Source organism: Oryctolagus cuniculus, chromosome 3, assembly GCF_964237555.1.
Source record: "Oryctolagus cuniculus chromosome 3, mOryCun1.1, whole genome shotgun sequence".
NCBI lineage: Eukaryota > Metazoa > Chordata > Mammalia > Lagomorpha > Leporidae > Oryctolagus > Oryctolagus cuniculus.
This window is the reverse complement of record NC_091434.1, coordinates 9,410,000-9,430,795: the sequence shown is the minus strand read 5'-3', so window position 1 is coordinate 9,430,795 and position 20,796 is coordinate 9,410,000. Positions and strand designations below refer to the sequence as shown.

At 42.4% G+C, this 20,796-nt stretch overlaps 1 protein-coding gene across 1 annotated transcript in view; it reads right to left on the bottom strand.

Moving 5' to 3' along the window:
- The window catches only part of DNER (delta/notch like EGF repeat containing), a 426,443-nt gene that overhangs the window by 40,080 nt on the left and 365,567 nt on the right, over positions 1-20,796 (bottom strand). Inside the window, exon 10 of the mRNA XM_008259280.3 lies at positions 7,626-7,739. Within this exon, the coding sequence (XP_008257502.2) occupies positions 7,626-7,739 (114 nt within the window). The remainder of the gene's footprint in view (positions 1-7,625; positions 7,740-20,796) is intronic.

Sequence of the window (20,796 nt, the reverse complement as noted above, 5' to 3'; positions counted from 1 at the left end):
AATACTAGATTGTGAAGATGATGAGACTGAAGAAATGCCAAAAATGGAAATAAAAAAATGGATCATAGAATTACTGAGAAGTAAACAGAAGCAAATGCAAAAACTAATGAAATTCATTCATGACATGAAAGACAATTTCTCCCAAGAAATTGAGATCTTAAAGAGAAATCAAAATGAACTCTTAGAAATGAAGAATTATGGGCCGGCGCCGCGGCTCACTAGGCTAATCCTCCGCCTAGCGGCGCCGGCACACCGGGTTCTAGTCCCGGTTGGGGCGCCGGATTCTGTCCCGGTTGCCCCTCTTCCAGGCCAGCCCTCTGCTGTGGCCAGGGAGTGCAGTGGAGGATGGCCCAGGTGCTTGGGCCCTGCACCCCATGGGAGACCAGGAAAAGCACCTGGCTCCTGGCTCCTGCCATCGGATCAGCGCGGTGCGCCGGCCGCAGCGCGCCGGCCGCGGCGGCCATTGGAGGGTGAACCAACGGCAAAGGAAGACCTTTCTCTCTGTCTCTCTCTCTCACTGTCCACTCTGCCTGTCAAAAAAATAAAAAATAAAAAATAAAATAAAAAAAATAAAAATAAAAAAAAAAGAAATGAAGAATTAAACAGAAAAATAAAAAATACAGAGGAGAGCCTTAACAACAGAATCAGTGAAACAGAAGAAAAGGATATAGGACTAAGAAGACAAAGCATGGGGAATTATACAGTCAGAACAAACACAAGAAGAAGCAATTAGAAAAATAAAACATCATTGCTGGGAATCTAGAGGATAATATCAAATGACCCAACATAGAGGATCTAGGAGTATCTGAAGGCATGAAAAGAGAAAGGATTAGAAGGTTTTTTTAGGGGCTGGCGCTGTGGTGTAGCGGGTAAAGCAGCTGCCTGCAGTGCCAGCATCACAGATGGGCACCAGTTCAAGTCCCAGCTGCTCCACTTCTGATCCAGCTCTCTGCTGTGGTCTGGGAAAGCAGTAGAAGATGGCCCTAGTCTTTGGGCCCCTGCACCCATGTGGGAGACTCAGAAGAAGCTCCTGGCTCCTGGCTCCTGGCTCCTGGCTCCTGGCTTCAGATCAGCCAATTGGGGAGTGAACTAACAGATGGAAGACCTCTCCCTCCCTCCATCCCCCCCCCCCCGCTCTGCTTTTCCTTCTCTTTCTGTATAACTCTGACTTTCAAATAAAATAAATAAATATTTTAAAAAAGAAAGCATTTTTAGTGAAATAATAAAAGAAAATTTCTCCAATTTGGAGAAAGAAAGGAACATCCAAATACAGGAAGCACATGGACCTCCTAAAAGACATGACCAGAAAAGATCTTCACCACAACAAAACATAAAGAAAAGATTCTAAAATGTGCATGAGAGAAATGCCAGATTGCTCTCAGAGGATCTCCAATTAGACTCACAAATGACTTCTAATCAGAAACACTGCAGGCTAGGAAAGAATGGCGAGATATATTCCAAGTCTCAAAGAGAAAAAAAACTGTCAACCCAGGATACTATATCCTGCAAATCTGTCATTTATGAATGAAGGTTTAATAAAAACCTTCCATGACAAACAGAAATTGAAAGGATCGGTCAACACCTGTCCAGCCCTGCAGAAGGTGCTTAAGGATGTGCTTCACAGAGGCACACAGAAACATGGTCATCACTACAGAAGAAGGTAAAGGCAGAAAAGCTCCCAGTAGAAGTACAAAGGAAATCCAAAGTAAAAAAAAAAAAAAAACAGGAATGTTTATGGGAAAATGGCAAAGCAAAGTTGTTACATATCAATAGTCACCTTGCATCTAAATGGCCTTTACTCTCCAGTTAGAAGACACAGACTGGATGGATGGACTAAAAAACAAGACCCATCTATCTGCTTCCTAAAAGAAACACATCTCATCAACAAAGATGCATGCAGACTGAGAGTGAAAGGATGGAACAAGATATTGTATGATAGACGAAACCAAAAAAGAGTTGGTGTAGAAATCCTGATATTAGACAAAATAAGCCTTAACACAAAAACTGTTAAAAGAGAGATGGGCATTATGTAATGATTAAGGGATCATTTCAACAGGAAGATGTAACTATTATAAATGTATACGCACCTAATCATGAGGCATCTGGATATTTAAAAGAAATGTTAAAAGATCTAAAGGGACACATAGACTCCAATACAATATTAGTGGGGGATTTCAATACCCCACTTTCAGCAATCGACAGATAAATCAGAAGAAAATCAGCAAGGAAACAGCAGAGTTAACTGACACTGAAGACCAAATGTACCTAACTGATATCTACAGAACTATTCATCTTACAGTTGCAACATACACATTCTTTTCACCTGTGCATGGAACCTTCTCTAGGATAGACCACATGCTAAGTCATAAAACAAGTCTCAGCAAATTCAAAAAAATAAAAATCATACCATGCATCTTCTCAGATCACAATGCAATGAAGCTGGAAATCAGCAACTCAGAAATCTCAAGAACATAGGCAAACACATGGAGACTGAAAAACATGCTCCTGAATTAATGGTCAGTCATAGAAGAAATCAAAAGAGAAATGAAAAAATCTCTGGAAACAAATGTAGATGAGAACACAACATATCAAAACTTATGGGATACAGCAAAAACAGTGTGAAGTGGAAAGTTTATAGCAAATGGTGCCTACATCAAGAAATTGGAAAGGCACCAAATAAATCAACTATCAATGCATGTCAAGGATCTAGAAAAACTGCAGCAAACCAAACCCAAAAGTAGCAGGAGAAAAGAAATAATTAAAATTAAAAAAGAAATGAACAAAATTAAAACAAAAAACATAAAAGGAAGAGCTGTTTTTTGAAAACAATAAAAGAAATTGACACACCATTGGCCCAAATAACCAAAAAAGGAGGGAAAATACACAAATCAATAAAATAAGAGATGAAAAAGCCAATATAACAACACCACAAAAATAAAAAAATCATCAGAAATTACTACAAAGATCTGTATGCCAACAAACTGGGAAACCTAGGAGAAATGGATAGATTCCTGGATGTATACAACCTACCTAAATTGAGCCTTGAAGGCATAGAAATGCTAAAAAGACCCATTACTGAGACTGAAATTGAATCAGTAATAAAGACCCTACCAACAAAGAAAAGCCCAGGACCGGATGGCTTCACTGTTGAATTCTACCAGACATTTAAAGAAAAACTAACTCCACTTCTTCTCAAATTCTTCAAAACAATTGAGAGGGAGGGAATCCCCCAAATTCTTTCTATAAAGCCAGCATCACCTTAATTCCTAAACCTGAAAAAGATACAACAAAGAGGACTACAGACCAATTTCCCTGATGAACATATATGCAAAAATCGGCAACAAAATTCTAGCTAATTGAATCCAACAAAACATTAGAAAGATCATTCACCCTGACTAAGTGGGATTTATCCCTGGTATGAAAGGATGATTCAACATTCACAAATCAATCAATGTGATACACCACATTAACAAACTGAAGAACAAAACCATATGATTATCTCAAAGATACAGAGAAAGCATTTGATAAAATACAACACCCTTTCATGAGAAAAACTCTAAGAAAACTGGGTATGTAAGGAAAACTCCTCAACATAATCAAGGCAATTTATGACAAAACCACATCCAGTGTCCTTTTGAATGGGGAAAAGTTGGAAACATTCCCACTGAGACCTAGAACCAGACAAGGTTGACCACTCTCACCATTGCTATTCAATACAGTTCTGGAAGTTTTAGCCAGAGCCATTAGATAAGAAAAAGAAATCAAAGGGATTCAAATTGGGAATGAGCAAGTCAAACCATCCCTATCTGCAGATGAAATGATTCTGTATATAAGGGATCCAAAAGAATCCACCATGAGACTATTGGAACTCATAGAAGAGTTTGGTAAAGTAGCAGGATATAAAATCAATATACAAAGATCAACAGCCTTTGTTTACACATACAATGCCAAGGTTGATATTGAGCTTCTAAATTGGATCCCATTCACAATAGCTACAAAAAAAATCAAATACCTTGGAATAAATTTAACCAAGGATATCAAAGATCTCTACAATGAGAATTACAAATCATTAAAGAAAGAAATAGAAGAGGATACCAAAAAATGGAAAAACTTTCATGTTCATGGATCGGAAGAATAATATCATCAAAATGTCCATTCTTCTGAGAGCAATTTATAGATTCAATGAAATACCAATCAAAATACCAAAGACATTCTTCTCAGATCTCGAATCTGAAATTCATATGGAGGCACAGGAGACCTCAATTAGCTAAAGCAATCTTAAACAACAAAAACAAAGCTGGAGGCATCACAATATCAAATTTGAAGATATATTACAAGGCAGTTATAATCAAAGAAGCCTGGAACTTGTACAAAAACAGATGTATAGACCTATGGAACAGAACAGAAATGTCAGAGATCAATCCAAGCATCCACAACCAATTATATTAGACCAAGGAGCTAAAACCAGTCCCTGGAGAAAGGACAGTCTCTTCAACCAATGGCGCTAGAAAAACTGGATTTCCACATGCAGGAGTATTAATCAGGACCTCTGCCTTACACCTTACATGAAAATCCATTGAAAATGGATTAAAGACCTAAATCTATGACATTACACCATCAAGTTACTAGAGAACACTGGGGAAACCCTATGAGACATTGGCACAAGCAAAGAGTTCTTGAAAAAGACCCCAGAAGCACAGGCAATCAAAGCCAAAATCAACAAATGGGATGACATCAAATTGAGAAGTTTCTGTGCTGAAAAAAGGAACACTCAGGAAACTGAAGAGGCAACTGACAGAATGGGAGGAATTATTTGCAAACATTGCAACTGATAAAGGATTAATAGCCAGAATATATAAAGAGATCAAGAAATTCCACAAAAAAAACAAACAATCCAGTTAAGAAATGGGCCAAAGACTTAAACAGATATTTTTCAAAAGAGGAAATCCAAATGGCAAACAGACACATGAAAACATGCTCAGGATAACTAGCCATCAGGGAAATCCAAATCAAAACTATGATGAGGTTGCATCTCACCTCGGTTAGAACAGCTCTTTCATACAGAAATCAACAAACAACATATGCTGGCAAGGATGTGGGGAAAAAGGTACCCTAATCCACTGTTGGTGTGAATGTAAACTGGAAAAGCCACTATGGAAGACAGTATGGAGATACCTCAGGAATCTGAATATAGACCTACCATATGACCCAGGATCCCACTCTAGGGAATTTACCCAAGGGAAATGAAATCAGCAAATAAAAGAGTTATCAGCACTCTCATGTTGATTGCAGTTCAATTTACAATAGCTAAGGCATGGAATCAACCTAAGTACCCATCAATTGAAGACTGGATAAAGAAATTATGGGATATATATTCTATGAAATAATATACAGTGGCAAAAAATGAAATCCAGTCATTTGCAATAAAATGGATGAATCTGGAAAACATCATACTTAGTAAAATAAGTCAGTCCCAAAGGGACAAATATCATATGTTCTCCCTGATCTGTGACAAGTAATACAGCATCCAAAAGGAAGTCTGTAGAAGTGAAATTGACTCTTTGAGAAGCAATGACTTGAACAGCCCTGGTCTTGACTGCTGAGGGACAGTTACCCACCCCCGCCCTTTTTTTTTTCTTACTGGAGAATGGGACACTGGTATTCAGAGAGGGAGGAGGAGGTGGTGTGGGAGTGGGCGTGGTAAAGCAGATACGATGCAAAGAATCACCACATTCCTTAGGTTGCATGTATGAAATTTGCACTCATTAAATAAATGGTTTCTTTGGGGAAAAATATTAACAATAGTTGACTCCTAATAGTGCATTTTTAATTCGTGGTGTTTTTTCCCTATAGCCCTATATTTTCTAAATTTTTTTCATCTTTTTATTATTCATGGATAAAAATATCTATTCAAAAACCCAAGATGCTTCTCCAATATTATTTTTGCCTCCGTAAAATTACAAGTATGGATGAATGTCTGTATGTGTTTGTACACCATTCAACAAAGCAAAACCATCCAAGAAGTATTTTCTGGCGTGAACTCATTTCTCAATCCCAGGAAAAAATTCAAAAGGAAAACCCAGGATGTGACACAGAAAAGTAGGAGTGGACTTCCAAAAACTTGTAGAAAATGAAATTAAAAGATGTTTATTTCAGCACACAAAGGTTTTCAAGCTATGCATTTTTTCATAATATGCATTTTCCATGAACTTTTTTTTGGACAGGCAGAGTGGACAGTGAGAAAGAGAGAGACAGAGAGAAAGGTCTTCCTTTGTCGTTGGTTCACCCTCCAATGGTCACCGCGGCTGGCGTGCTTCGGCCGGCGCACCGCGCTGATCCAAAGTCAGGAGCCAGGTGCTTCTCCTGGTCTCCCATGGGGTGCAGGGCCCAAGCACTTGGGCCATCCTCCACTGCACTCCCTGGCCACAGCAGAGAGCTGGCCTGGAAGAGGGGCAACTGGGACAGAATCCGGCACCCCGAACATTTTCCATGAACTTTTGCAGATCCCTTGTAGAAGGGAAGACCTGGTATTGTTTCTCCCAAATCTTGGCTGTTGCACCTTCCCCAGGAGCACAGATGAGGGTCTGCAGGGATGGATGAGGGACCCAGGTTGTGTGAAAATTCTGTGGGAGTTGAGAGGTGGTCACAGGGTCCAGGCAGGGGAGCTGTAGCAGTGTGGTTGCTCTGCCAATGACATCACACACTTCCCTGCAGCCTACGCGCTCACCTTGCTCTAAGGGACCTCACAGGCCAGCCTCTCCCAACTTGCAAACCCGAGTGACCCTTTCGCTTTTGTTCCTTGAGTGAGGCTCTGAAAACACAGACTTTGTCCAACTCTAAACATCAAGGCTCCTGCCTGTGGCTGGGACTGCAAAGGCTGGAGCATTTTCCACTGTGGTGGGTCAAGGGTTCTTTTTGGAAATCTGAGAGATTTGAGAGTCTCCCTGCAGCATGTACACATAAGCACAGCATTTCACATCTATTTTTGGAGACTCACAAACTCCCTGCAGCCCATAAAGGACTGACAAGAACCCCATGTTAGACGGGATCCTCTGATCTACAAGAGACTCCTACAAGGTGTTCAGTGATCTAAAAATCTTCTGTGCAACGCAGCCCCAGCCTTCTCCCCCTCTTGCCCCTTCACACTCCAGTAGTACATGGACCTACACTGAGAGTTGATCTCCAACCCAGGGTGTCTCCCCCTTACTTCCAGTTTTCAAAACCCCATCACTTTTACACTCTTTCAATAAAAACAACCATGGTAGCCCAATTGCAGATTCTAGAAAAGACATATTCGACTTTCCTTTCCCTGTCTGATTTCCATTCATGCTTAAACTATCTTAAGTGTCCATGGAATGGCTCATGCCTGGAGCTACAAAACCACAGCCCTGGAAACCAACAGCAATGGTGGTGTTGAAAGTCCAAGCACTGGCATGATTCAGAAACCTCTCACTAAAGGACAATGTAGCCGGTAGCATTAAAATAGATCCACTGTACATTTCGCAACAGTGTGATTGATTTTGGGATTATTTCTTGCTTGGAGAATTTGTGATTTCTTTTTATTAACTTCTGCAATCTCAGGGATCTTGTGGTAACACTGAATACTCAGTTCCCAGACCACTTGCCTGTAAAGCCAGGTGCGCAGACACACGTGCCGTTCAGGGCTTCACTGTCACAGGTGCCTCCATTCAGACAGCTGACGTTAGCACAAGGATCCTTGTACAGCTCACAGTGGATCCCTGCAGAGAAAGAGACAAGAAAGGGGTGACTTAGGCAGGACTCTCCAGCCCCCATGACCTTTCAGAGTAGAGTGTGCGGAGTGGTATGGCACAGAAGTGGATTCCTAGCGCGCGTGTGTGTGTGCGTGCGCATGCACGCGCACGCATGTTGTGTGCACACATGTGCATGGGCTCCCTCTTGACTTCAGGCTGTCATAAAAGCATGCCTATGAGAAAAAAAACAAAGTCAAGCACCACTGTAATTACCTTTCCATGCCCCAAATCCTGAAGATTAAACTTGTCCATGGTGAATGCTTGCTAAGTATCCAAAAGAAATGGATAATAGCCAGACAAACTTGACAAAATCTTAATGTAATTGATAACAACATCCTAAATGGGAAGATCCTGAATCAGATATGAGTCCCAGATCTACCCTGTAGAAATACTGGAGAGAGAGGGAGCTGCTCTGAACTTAATCTTCACTCTCAAAGACCAACTGAGTTCCCCACATGCAAAGGTAACAGGTGATGGGCACCTGCCCGCCATGCTCCAGATCCTCACGCCGTGCCTTGATTCAGCCCTCACAACAACACAGTAAGACCAGTACCCGTACTCCCCATCTGACAGAAAAGGAAACTGAGGAAAGAGTCCAGCACAAAAAGCCTAGGAAGGGAAGGAGCTGGAATCTGAACCTGCTAGAAACTCAAATCCAGTCTGTGCTTACTAAATAGTGTACTGAGAGTAGCCTCGGTCTGGTCACAGAGATACCGAAAATTCTATGGAGCTCAGCAACCCTACAGACTTAAAAAGATTAAAATGATAAAAAGAGGCACTTTTAAAAATCTGCACAGTTGTGGTAACTACTATACAAACGATAAAATTGTAACATATATGAGCAGAACTGACATTTTGAGATCTGATTATTGTTTATAGCCCTTCTTCATACTCTTGAGGAACAGTGGTTTTTACACATACTACTTGTGGAATTCTTCAATGGTGGAGGGTTAAGCTTGTGATTGTAAAGGAAGTTGAAAGTATGTCATTGCAGAAATAAAAGAAAAATAAGAAAGGAAGGGGGAGAGAAGGTGAAGGTGTGGGAAGAGGGCAGGATGGGAAGTATCATTATGCTCTTAAAACTGTATGTATGGGGCCAGCGCTGTGGCTCAATAGGCTAATCCTCCGCCTTGTGGCGCTGGCACCCTGGGTTCTAGTCCCAGTCGGGGCGCCGGAGTCTGTCCCGGTTGCCCCTCTTCCAGGCCAGCTCTCTGCTGTTGCCCGGGAGTGCAGTGGAGGATGGCCCAAGTCCTTGGGCCCTGCACCCGCATGGGAGATCAGAAGCACCTGGCTCCTGGTTTCGGATCAACGCGATGCGCCAGCTGCAGCATGCCGGCCGCGGCGGCCATTGGAGGGTGAACCAACAGCAAAAGGAAGACCTTTCTCTCTGTCTCTCTCTCTCTCACTGTCCACTCTGCCTGTCAAAAAAAAAAAAAAATGTATGTATGAGGGATCTGGCATTGTGATGTAGTGGGTGAAGCTGCCACCTGCAGTGCTGGCATCCTATACGGGCACCAGTTCAAGTCCTGGCTGCTCCACTTCCAATCGAGCCCTCTGCTGTGGCCTGGGAAAGCAGTGGAAGATGGTCCAAGTCCTTGTGCCCCTATACCTTTGTGGGAGACCTGGAGGAAGCTCCTGGCTCCTGGCTCCTGGCTTCAGATTGGCCCAGCTCCGGCCTTTGTAGACTTTTGGGGAGTGAACCAGCACATGGAAGATCTCTCTCTCTCTCTCTCTTGCTCTCGCTCTCGCTCTCTGCTTCTTTGTAACTGCCTTTCAAATGAATAAATAAATCTTTTAAAAAACTGTATATGTGAAATACATTAAATTTGCTCCTCTTATATAAATCAAAATATTTTAAAAATAAAATGTGCTCATAAAAAAATCTGCACAGTAAAAAGAAAAATGTTTTCTGCTGTGTAAAAAGAAAAACAGGTATAGACAAGGTTATGCAGGTACTTATACGGATGTCTAAAGGGGGCCTGGATTACTTCCAGAGTAGATCACTTTGGCTTTCACATCTATACATACTAAAATATAGAAACTTTATTGGTAATTTTTATGATGAATTTATATTATTTTGTAATTTTATCAAAAACTTTAAAACTCCAATACTATTTGAGAGATGAAATATTTGCCAATGATGCAATGGAGTGCCAGAATGGATGAATGGATATTTGTCTTTCTGTCTCTCTGTCTACCCATGTATCTATCTCCCCACCTCCACCCCTTACCCTTTGGAGAGGAAGAAAAATTACATTCTATTCTGGATAAGAACATAAACACCAACATGCCCACCCCTCCCCACAACCTCAGGAAGCACAGCATAAACCAGATAGAAGTGGATGGTATTCACTTAATGTGCTCTCTGCTTCACCACTTAGCTCGGATTGTGCAAGAAGCTGCCACACCCAGTGACTCATCATTTAGGCACTGAGATCATCCTTGCTGGGTTTTTCTCACTTCCTTGTCAATGCCTTAAGCAAGGCTCACGAAAGAAGAAAACAGAGACAGAACTTCCCATCTATATTCACACAAACAACTTACCTGAGCCAAGTAAGCCATTTGAGCAAGAATGGCCTTTGATTCCTTCCTGTCCCTGCTGTGCACCCATCCTCCCCACCCCCACCCCATATCCAAGCCATCAACAATGTTCTGGAAGATGTTTTTCTGAGATACCCTTCAGATCTCTGTCTTCTTTTGTCTTTCAGCCACAGTCCCCCCAGTGCCATAACCTTATGTGTGGTGGGGTACAGCCCCTCACAGCCTGTCCTAGTTCCCTCCCTGTGGCAAGGGACTTGAAGGATCCTCCCTGAATGTCCTCATCCTGAACAAATCTGGGATGCGTGGTAATAGGAAAGATCAAACGAATTTAAAAATTAGCATAAATCTGGTAACTCTTCATCATTTGGGTGTGTGTGGCTTCTTCTCCCAGAAGTCTCCATTTCTCTTTTCTCACTGACTCCCAAGGAACATGGATTCAATTGAAAAAATAAAATGCAGAAGAGTTTTTGCAGCTTCAAAAAGTTTGTAGCAAAACAAAGAATCATTTATCTACAAGTACCCGTGGGACTGGTTAATGGGAACCAGGAGACAAAAACGTTTTCCATTGTAATGGGAAATACAGGCACTACCAAAGTCCAGAAATGGCCAAAGTCTAAAGGATTTTCCATTAGACTTAAAATAAGAGTAAATAGATGATTTTCAGAAAGTTTCTAGTAATATCCTTGCCAATCTGGCCTGTGGAATATAATATAACTAACATATTAGCACCAAAAAAATCACATATTTCTTCAAATAAGGCACAAAAGCTAATTCTAGGTTAAATATTTAAGTACCTTGCCCTTAAAATCCTCAATTAAAAGTTTGATGAAAACAGTCAAGGTAAGCAATTTTTGATCTCTTGGGTATGAGGGGTGATAATCATTTTGTTCCTTGTTATTGCTTTTTCTCAAGGGATAGGCATTGGGTCAGTTGTTCCCCCATTGACAGCTTTCTGGCAGCAAGACTGGGCAAAAGCTAATCTTCCCAGAGAAGCAACAGCTATGAAGCAAGGTGGTCATAAAGTCTCCAGTGAGCACTTTGATGACTCACATCCCAGTACTCTAAGCCTCGCTAATTCCTATATGAAAAATGTGTCATGTTGCTTTCCTTGGCATTAGGGATGGACAGCTCTGATCAGAAACTTGAATCTCAGAGGATGGAAGAGGCATGGGTAATACTGAGGTGCCAATGCTGCCTCAATTCAAATGCTCCTTGTGAGGCACTCCCTTTCCTGCACCCTTCTCACCATTCCTGGGTGGGGGGGAGGGTCACAGGCACTCCCCCCACATTAAATCTTGGACATCCTGTCTACTTCCACGAGAGTCTTTCCTTCACCTTCTCCCCCAACCTGGACTTGAACTCATTCATCAAGTCCCAAAGCAAAGGTCCTCCCTGGGGAAAACCAACTCTTGAGGTTCTTCTGCCAGGGTGCATTGAGAGTGTGCTAGGATCCCCATTGTGAGAAGTTACCATGCCAATCATAACTGAGGTCTTCTCCTGTCTGACTCCCCTACAAATCTCGGAGGCCTTGCAGAGCAAACGCCATAACCTAATGTGTGGAAGAAATTGTGAATTCAACACCAGTATCCCATCCTCTGCAAAGGAGTGGCCACCAGTGTACTTTGGCTGCCACACAGGTGAGAGTGCTGGAGGAGGATGAAGCTATTCCAAATTCCAGATCTGCCTCCACAACACCCTACTTTGCCAGGGGAAACCAGGTCCATATTACAAACCAAGACAGCGGAATGACACATTCATCACCCATTGGCAAAAGGCATAGCACGCATGATTACGAAACTATGTTTAGTCTCAAGCAAAAATAAACTGTAATTCAGTCAAACCTAATAAAAATTCATACTTTTCATATTAAGGGATGGAGGAGAAATGTTTTTGAAAAGATTTCTATTCCAATAGGGCTCTTCACAGAGTTAATTTTAGAATTAAAATGAGTTAGAATTCAAAGAGCAGTGTTCCAATTATAAATCTTTGCTGTCACCTCAAATTTAGTCCTAATTAATATTTGAAAACTGAAAGTCATCATTGTATCTCCAGGAAAAGCAAGGCAGGTAAATAAAATTAACCAGAAGTGTTCTTTCTGCTTAAAATTTGCCTTAAGACATCATCTTATTCAAACGTACTAATCCTCAAAAACTATTCCAGGACTAAACTGTTCCAGAAATTCCAACTGACATCTCAATTTTAGCCTCATGGGTACGCTAGTCTGTCTTCTCTTCTGGTTAAATAATAGCCTAGAGAAGGAAAGATGCTTGATTTAACGCATTTCAGCATCTATCATTGTACTTGAGAAGGGCTGGGTACACAAAATGCCCAGAAATTCTTGTTCATTGACTAGTAGAATCTAGCAGAGAAAATAATGTTGCTCGACGAAGGAAGAGTCGAGTCATCCTTTCAATTACAAATTTATGTGACCATTAAAAATAAACAAACAGGGCGACTGCGCTAGAGTGTGGAGGGTAAACCCACCACCTGCAGTGCCGGCATGCCACATGGGGTGATGGTTTATGTCCCAACTGCTCCTCTTCCAATCCAGCTCTCTGTATGACCTGGAAAAGCAGTGGAAGATAGCCCAAGTCCTTGAGCCTCCGAAACCACATGGGAGACCCAGAAGCAGCTCTTGGTTTTGGATCGGCCCAGCTCCAGCCATTGTGGCTATTTAGGGAGTGAACCAGTGGATGAAGAATTCTCGCTCTCTCTCTGCCTCTCAGATAAATAGATAAATCTTTTAAAAAAATAATAAGCAAGTATAATGTCAAACTTGTAACCCAGTAATCTCATTTCTGAGACTATCACTCAAAAAATAATCTAGTCACTATGAAATGGGCATGAATAAAGGGGCTAATTCAAGATTATTTGCAACAAGATGGAAGAATCTGGAAAACATCATGCTGAGTGAATTAAGTCAGTCCCAAAGGGACAAATATCATATGTTCTCCCTGATTGGCAACAACTAACTGAGCACCAAAGGGGAAACTAGTTGAAGTGAAATGGACACTATGAGAAACAGTGACTTGATCAGCTCTTGTCCTGACTGTTGATGTACAATGTAACACTTTATCCATTTTAGTAATTTTTTTGTTCTAGTACTATTGGTTGACTGTAATTTACACACAATTATTCTTAGGTGTTTAAATTTTAACTGAAAAGTGATCCCTGTTAGGAATTTGGAAAACATTATGCTGAGTGAATTAAGCCAGTCCCAAAGGGACAAATATCATATGTTCTCCCTGATTGGTGACAACTAACTGAGCACCAAAAAGGAAACCTGTTAAAGTGAAATGAACACTATGAGAAACGGTGACTTGATCAGCCCTTGCCCTGACTGTTGATGAACAACTTAATACATTATCCATCTTAGTATTTTTTTTTGTTTGCTCTACTTAATACTTTTGGTTGAATACTATAATCAATACACAGTTATTCTTAAGTGCTGAAACTTAACTGAAAAGTGATCGCTGTTAAATATAAGAGTGGGAATAAGAGAGGGAAAAGATGTGTAATTTGGGACATGCTCAAGCTGACTTGCCCCAAACGGTAGAGTTAGAAACATACCAGAGGATTCCAATTCAATCCCATCAAGGTGGCATGTACCAATGCCATCTCACTAGTCCCAGTGATCAATTTCTGCTCACAATTGATCATAATGATAAGACTAAGAACCAAAGGGATCACACAAACAAGACTAGTGTTTGCAAATATTAACTGATAGAATAAAAAAGGGAGAGAACAATCCAACATGGGAAGCGGGATACACAGCAGACTCATAGAATGGCAGATGTCCTAAACAGCACTCTGGCCTCAGAATCAGCCCTTAAAGGGCTGGCGCCGCAGCTCACTAGGCTAATCCTCCACCTTGTGGCGCTGGCACACAGGGTTCTAGTCCTGGTCGGGGCGCCGGATTCTGTCCCGGTTGCCCCTCTTCCAGGCCAGCTCTCTGCTGTGGCCAGGGAGTGCAGTGGAGGATGGCCCAAGTCCTTGGGCCCTGCACCCAAGAGAGACCAGGAGAAGCACCTGGCTCCTGCCATCGGATCAGCGTGGTGCGCCGGCCGCGGCGGCGGCCATTGGAGGGTGAACCAGCGGCAAAAGGAAGACCTTTCTCTCTGTCTCTCTCTCTCACTGTCCACTCTGCCTGTCAAAATAAAAAATAAATAAATAAATAAAAAATAATCAGCCCTTAAGGCATGTGGATCTGGCTGAAAAGCCCATGAGAGTATTTCAGGCATGGAAAGCCAAGACACTCTGGCAAAAAAATAAATAAATAAATAAATAAATAAAATTAATGAAAGATCTCCACGAGTGAGATCCCAGTGGAAAGAATGGGTCATCAAAGAAGGAGGTACCTTTCTCTGAAGGGAGGAGAGAACTTCCACTTTGACTATGACCTTGTCTAAATATGATCAGAGTCGGTGAACTTAAAAGGCTTCCATAGCCTTGGCAACTCATGACAAGAGCCTAGGGTGATTACTGACGCCATAAACAAGAGTGTCAATTTGTTAAGTCAACAACAGGAGTCACTGTGCACTTACTCCTCATTTAGGATCTCTGTCCTTAATGTGCTGTACATTGTGATTTAATGCTATAACTAGTACTCAAACAGTATTTTTCACTTTATGTTTCTATGTGGGTGTAAACTGTTGAAATCTTTACTTAATATATACTAAACTGATCTTCTGTATATAAAGAGAATTGAAAATGAATCTTGATGTGAATGGAAGGGGAGAGGGAGTGGTTAAGGGGAGGGTTGTGGGTGGGAGGGAAGTTATGGGGGGGAAGCCATTGTAATCCTTAAGCTGTACTTTGGAAATTTATATTCATAAATAAAAGTTAAAAAAAAAAAGAAAAGTGCCATATTAGAAGCACCAATGAGGGAATGGATATGTATTTCCTAGTGGGAAATCCAGAGTCATTGAAAATAAAACCAGCTAAGACTTTCTAATAATATGCAAGAAATCTTCATTAAGTTTATAAAAAATATATATTATAAAGATCTACCCATGGATTTAAAATATTTTAGGATGAAAATAAACTTATCTTTTAATTCCAGTTTTTCAAAAATTTCTGAAGTACCCTTGTTTAAGTCAAATATAATATGTTAAAGTGTGAGAAAATACAAAATAGTGCATATATTATATATTTGATATTTTATAACTTTAAAAACACAAATATTACAAATTAATGAAAACAATACAAATTGTTGTTACCATTGTGTTATATTGTAAAACTGTTAACAATTTGTACTTTTTCTTCTAAATTTTTGTTACTGTGGTTATGCTATTTTCTTGTTTTTTAAATATTTATTTATTTATTTATTTGAAAGTCAGAGTTACACAGAGAGAGAAGGAGAGACAGAGAGAGAGAGAGAGAGAGGGAGAGGTCTTTCATCTGCTGGTTCAATCCTCAATTGGCTGCAATGGACAGAACTGTGCCAATTTGAAGCCAGGAGCCAGGGACTTCCTCCGGATTTCCCCCTTGGGTTCAGAGGCCCAAAGACTTGGGCCATCCTCTACCACCTTCCCAGGCCACAGCAGAGAGCTGGATCGGAAGTGGAGCAGACGGGACTCGAAGCAGCGCCCATATGGGATGCCGGCACTGCAGGCAGAGGCTTTACCCGCTATGCCACAGTGCTGGCCCCATGTTATTTTCATAATTAAAAATGGAAGCATTTTTTAACTTCGGTTGCGAAAATTTCAAATGGTATACTGTTGACTACTTCATTTGTCCCACTAGAAGTGAACAATACACTAGGTGCTATACTATTTCTCTATGACAATATGAAGCTATGAATACTGACCCCATCACGACATAGCTTTGAACCCACTGTGAGGAGGGTTCACACAGCACGTTGGCCTGTATGAAGGGATGGCTCTGAGTCCCTTCATGCATTTTGGTTTTTAACAGTTGCATAAGGCTGGCGCCGCGGCTCACTAGGCTAATCCTCTGCCTTGCGGTGCCAGCACACTGGGTTCTAGTCCCGGTCAGGGCGCCGGATTCTGTCCCAGTTGCCCCTCTTCCAGGCTCCAGGCCAGCTCTCTGCTATAGCCCGGGAGTTCAGTGGAGGATGGCCCAAGTGCTTGGGCCCTGCACCCCATGGGAGAGCAGGAGAAGCACCTGGCTCCTGCCTTCGGATCAGCGCGATGCGCCAGCCGCGGCGGCCATTGGAGGGTGAACCAACAGCAAAAGGAAGATCTTTTTCTCTGTCTCTCTCTCTCTCACTGTCCACTCTGCCTGTCAAAAAATAAAATAAAATAAACAGTTGCATGATCACTATAGAAACTTACATATTGCGAAAATATTCCAGTTGGTTTCCTCCATTTAATTGTTAAGCAGTTTTAATCCTAGTAAACACAGCTATTGAATATTGCTTTGTGCAAACCACCCTACTAACAGCTGCAGAGATTACAATTTACTGTGGGGAACAGGAAAGTCAGAAGCCAGAAATCACTGGATATAAGCCTCAACACTACTGACAACCCAACAGGGGAGAAGTCACGTGTGTCTGGGGATCGATATGTCCCACAGTGGCTGCTGCTACAGCTACAGCAATGGATGAGGGTGAAGAAGAGAAGGGGGAGAAACAGGCTGAGCTCAAAGCTCTGAGGCCCATCAGCATTTATGGTGTCCAGGGGCCAAGGACCCTCTCAGAGCAGGAGAGGAGACTCAGGGAGGCTGGCGTGCAGCTGCACATGAGGAAACAGGTCACTTTCCAGGGAGACCTAGGGCTCAACAGGCAAAATGGCTGGCTGGAAGCAGAAGGGCGCTCACAGCTGTCACCGGGAAGTCTTCAATGAGTTCAGTGTGGATTTTTCTGAAAGCCATGTTAGTGGAATGGTGTGGGCAAGAGCCAAAGTGAAGAGTATTATGGAAAGACTAAAGATTTAGGACATTGAGGTGCTGTCAGTACCAGCTCTCAGAAACTTGGTTGAAAAAGAGAAAAGGGAAAAAGGGACTTTAAGTAAGTAGACCAGGGACACAAAGGCAAAGAGGATTTTATCATTATTATTCATACGGGATTAATTTAGAAGCCTAAGAGCATTTCTGGGGAGTTAGCAATCCAATTTTTCTAGCACTATTTCTTTGAAAAGAATTTTTCTCTCATTCATAGCTACTCCTCTTTAGGAATCACACATTCTTATTATAGACAATGGTTTCTGGACTGTTAGTTTTGGTTTTCGGTTCATTCTTGCACCAGCAACATGCGAATGTAATAATAACTGCAGTATTGGAGTGGGTTTTAAAATATGCCAGAAGTGCTCTCTATGGCTTTTCTTTTTCAAAATGTTCTTAGCTATTATTGCCTGACTTCCCACTATACTCAGGAAGCTATATTAAGTTTTTTAAAACATAAAAAAGTTTTTAAAAAATCACCTCTTTAAAATACATATGTAAAGTACAATGTTAAAGCCCAACCTCCAACATATTACTTATCCAATTCCTACCTACAAGTACGTACATACTAGTCAGCAACTGATGCTTCCCTTCTTCTTAAAGTCTCGCCTAAATCTCAGAGCACAGCTGCAGGTACCTATGAGTGTTCCCATTTCACAGGTGAAGCAACTACAGCTCGGAGAGTACTTGACTGTCCAACCTAATTTGTTGGTCTGGGAGACAGAGGACTCAAGCCAGCCATCCTGACACCAATGCTTTTGGAATCTGGCCATTTCGGTAGACGAGATGAAGTCAGTATCTTCCCTGTGGGAGCCTCTTTTCCAGATTCTGTCTGGCAAGTGCCCACTTGTATTTCAAAGCCATTGCCCACAGCAGCCTCGCTGACCCTTCCATGCCGCCTCCACCATCTGACAGTCTCCTAACTTCATACAGAAATATCATGTATAAATAGATATTGGCAGAACTGCTTCCAAAGAGATAAATGTCCATCTCTCAAAGACAGAAAAGAGCAGAATCTTAGGTCTGGACTAGAGAGCAGAATCTAGTCTCTCTTTCTCTCTCTTAATTCTTTCTACCCATCCTCCGCACTCCCCATGCTTAGTTTAGAAGTTCTATCATTTACTACTACATTTCCATGCTTTGTCTTCCTGTTTTCAGTGATCCTTATTTACACCTATACCTAAATGTCTCCATAATCACAACAAAATTAAACACTACACCTGCCCATTCGGATGAGACCTTTAACACACTTGCATGCTTCCTAATCCTTCCTACCCCTGCCAACTCATGGGTTCAGTTAAAATAATTGAAACATGAGACTGATCATATAAAAATCTCCTGAAAAGCATGTGTGGTGGGCACATACTTAGGCAACCCCCCAGGAGTCACGTCATTACTAATTCCCTCTCCTCGCCCATGAGCTGTGAGGTTAAGAGTATTTGAGGATGCAGTTAAGGTCCCTGACAGACTGGGTTTGAGTTCATCCTAGGTGAGTCTGGCCTAAGTAGCTAAGACATATAAGAGGGTGCAGGCCTCCATGAATTGGAAACAGGAAGCAGTAGAGTTCTCCCATTGTTGCTGTGCAGTCCTTTCAAGAACCAAGTTGTCATGCATTCTACAGCCATAAGGATATGAATTCTCCTGAATCCTGACGGAGCTAAGAAGTGGATCTTTATCTATCCAAAGCTTCAGATATGAGGTCAGCCAGCTCAACACCTTGATGTCAACCTTGTGAGACCTTCAGTAGGGAATCCACCAAGTCATGCATGCACGGACTCAAAAAATCTGTTAAATAATAAAAGGTGTGGTTTTAGGCCACTGACATGGAGTAATTTGCTTTGCAGCTCTAGATAAATAATATAGCAGATATAACTTTTTTTAAGATTTATTTATCTATTTGAAAGGCAGAATTAAAGAGAGGAGGGAGGGAAATAGAGAGACGGAGGGAAGGAGGGAGGGAGGAGGGAGGGAGGAAGGGAGGGAGGGAGGGAGAGAGGTCTTCCATCTGCTGATTCACTCCTCAAATGGCCACCACACCAGAGCTGAGCCAATCCAAAGCCAGGAGCCAGGAGCCTCTTCCTGGTCTCCCATGCAGGTGCAGAGGCCCAAGGACCTGGGCCATCTCCACTGCCTTCCCAGGCCATAGCAGAGAGCTGGATTAGAAGAGGAGCAGCTGGGACTTGATCTGGCATCCATCTGTGATGCCGGCACTGCAGGCAGCAGCTTTACCCACTATACCACAGTGCCAGCCCCTGATATACCTATTTTATAAAGCAACTTCCCTTTCCACTTGCTGCTCACAAGCTCACTAATGTGATTTATTCTTACATTTAAAGAAGTCTGCCCACTGTTCCTCTTGTTGTTTATCTTCTCTCCAGATATCTTTGTCCTGATCTGGTTACTGTCAGATAAGGATACATTTAAAGATAATTTTCTCGGGAGGCGCCGTGACTCACTAGGCTAATCCTCTGCCTACGGCGCCAGCACACGGGGTTCTAGTCCCAGTTGGGGCGCTGGATTCTGTCCCGGTTGCCCCTCTTCCAGGCCAGCTCTCTGCTGTGGCCCGGGAGTTCAGTGGAGGATGGCCCAAGTGCTTGGGCCCTGCACCCCATGGGAGACCAGGAAGAAGTGCTTGGCTCCTGGCTTTGGATCGGCGCAGCACGCTGGCCATAGCGGCCATTTGGGGGGGTGAACCAACAGAAAAAGGAAGACCTTTCTCTCTGTCTCTCTCTCTCACTGTCTAACTCTGCCTGTCAAAAAAGGAAAAAAGATAATTTTCTTGGAGATCACATTATGGTGCAGTGAGTTACTACTGCCTGTGAAACCAGCATCCAACATGAGTGCCGGTTCCTGTCCCAGTTGCTCCACTTCTGATCCAGCTCCATGCTAAAGCACCTAGGAAAGCAGCAGAAGATGGCCCAAGTACTAGGGCCCCTGCTTTCAGCATGGGAGACCTGGATGTAGTTCCAGGATCCTGGCTGGCTTCAGCCTAGACCAGCTGCTGTCATTACTGCCACTTGGGGAGTGAATCAGCAGGTAAAAGATATCTTTCTCTCTGTTGCCATCTCCCTCCCTCCCTCCCTCCCTCTCTCTTTCTGTGTGTGTGTGTGTGTGTGTAACTCAGCCCTTCTCAGTAGTGAGCATTTTTTCATGCATCTCTCAGCCATCTGAATTCCCTCTTTTGAAAAAAACCTGTTCAAGTCCTTAGTTCATTTCTTAACTAGATTGTTTTCTTGTTTTTGAGTTTCTTAAGCTCTTTATAAATCCTGGATACTAATCCTTTATCAGATGCATAGTTTGCAAACATTTTCTTTTTTTTTTTTTTTTTGACAGGCAGAGTGGACAGTGAGAGAGAGAGACAGAGAGAGAAAGGTCTTCCTTTTGCCGTTGGTTCACCCTCCAATGGCCGCCGCTGCAGCCGGCGCACCGCGCTGATCCGATGGCAGGAGCCAGGATCCAGGTGCTTTTTCCTGGTCTCCCATGGGGTGCAGGGCCCAAGCACCTGGGCCATCCTCCACTGCACTCCCTGGCCATAGCAGAGAGCTGGCCTGGAAGAGGGGCAACCGGGACAGAATCCGGC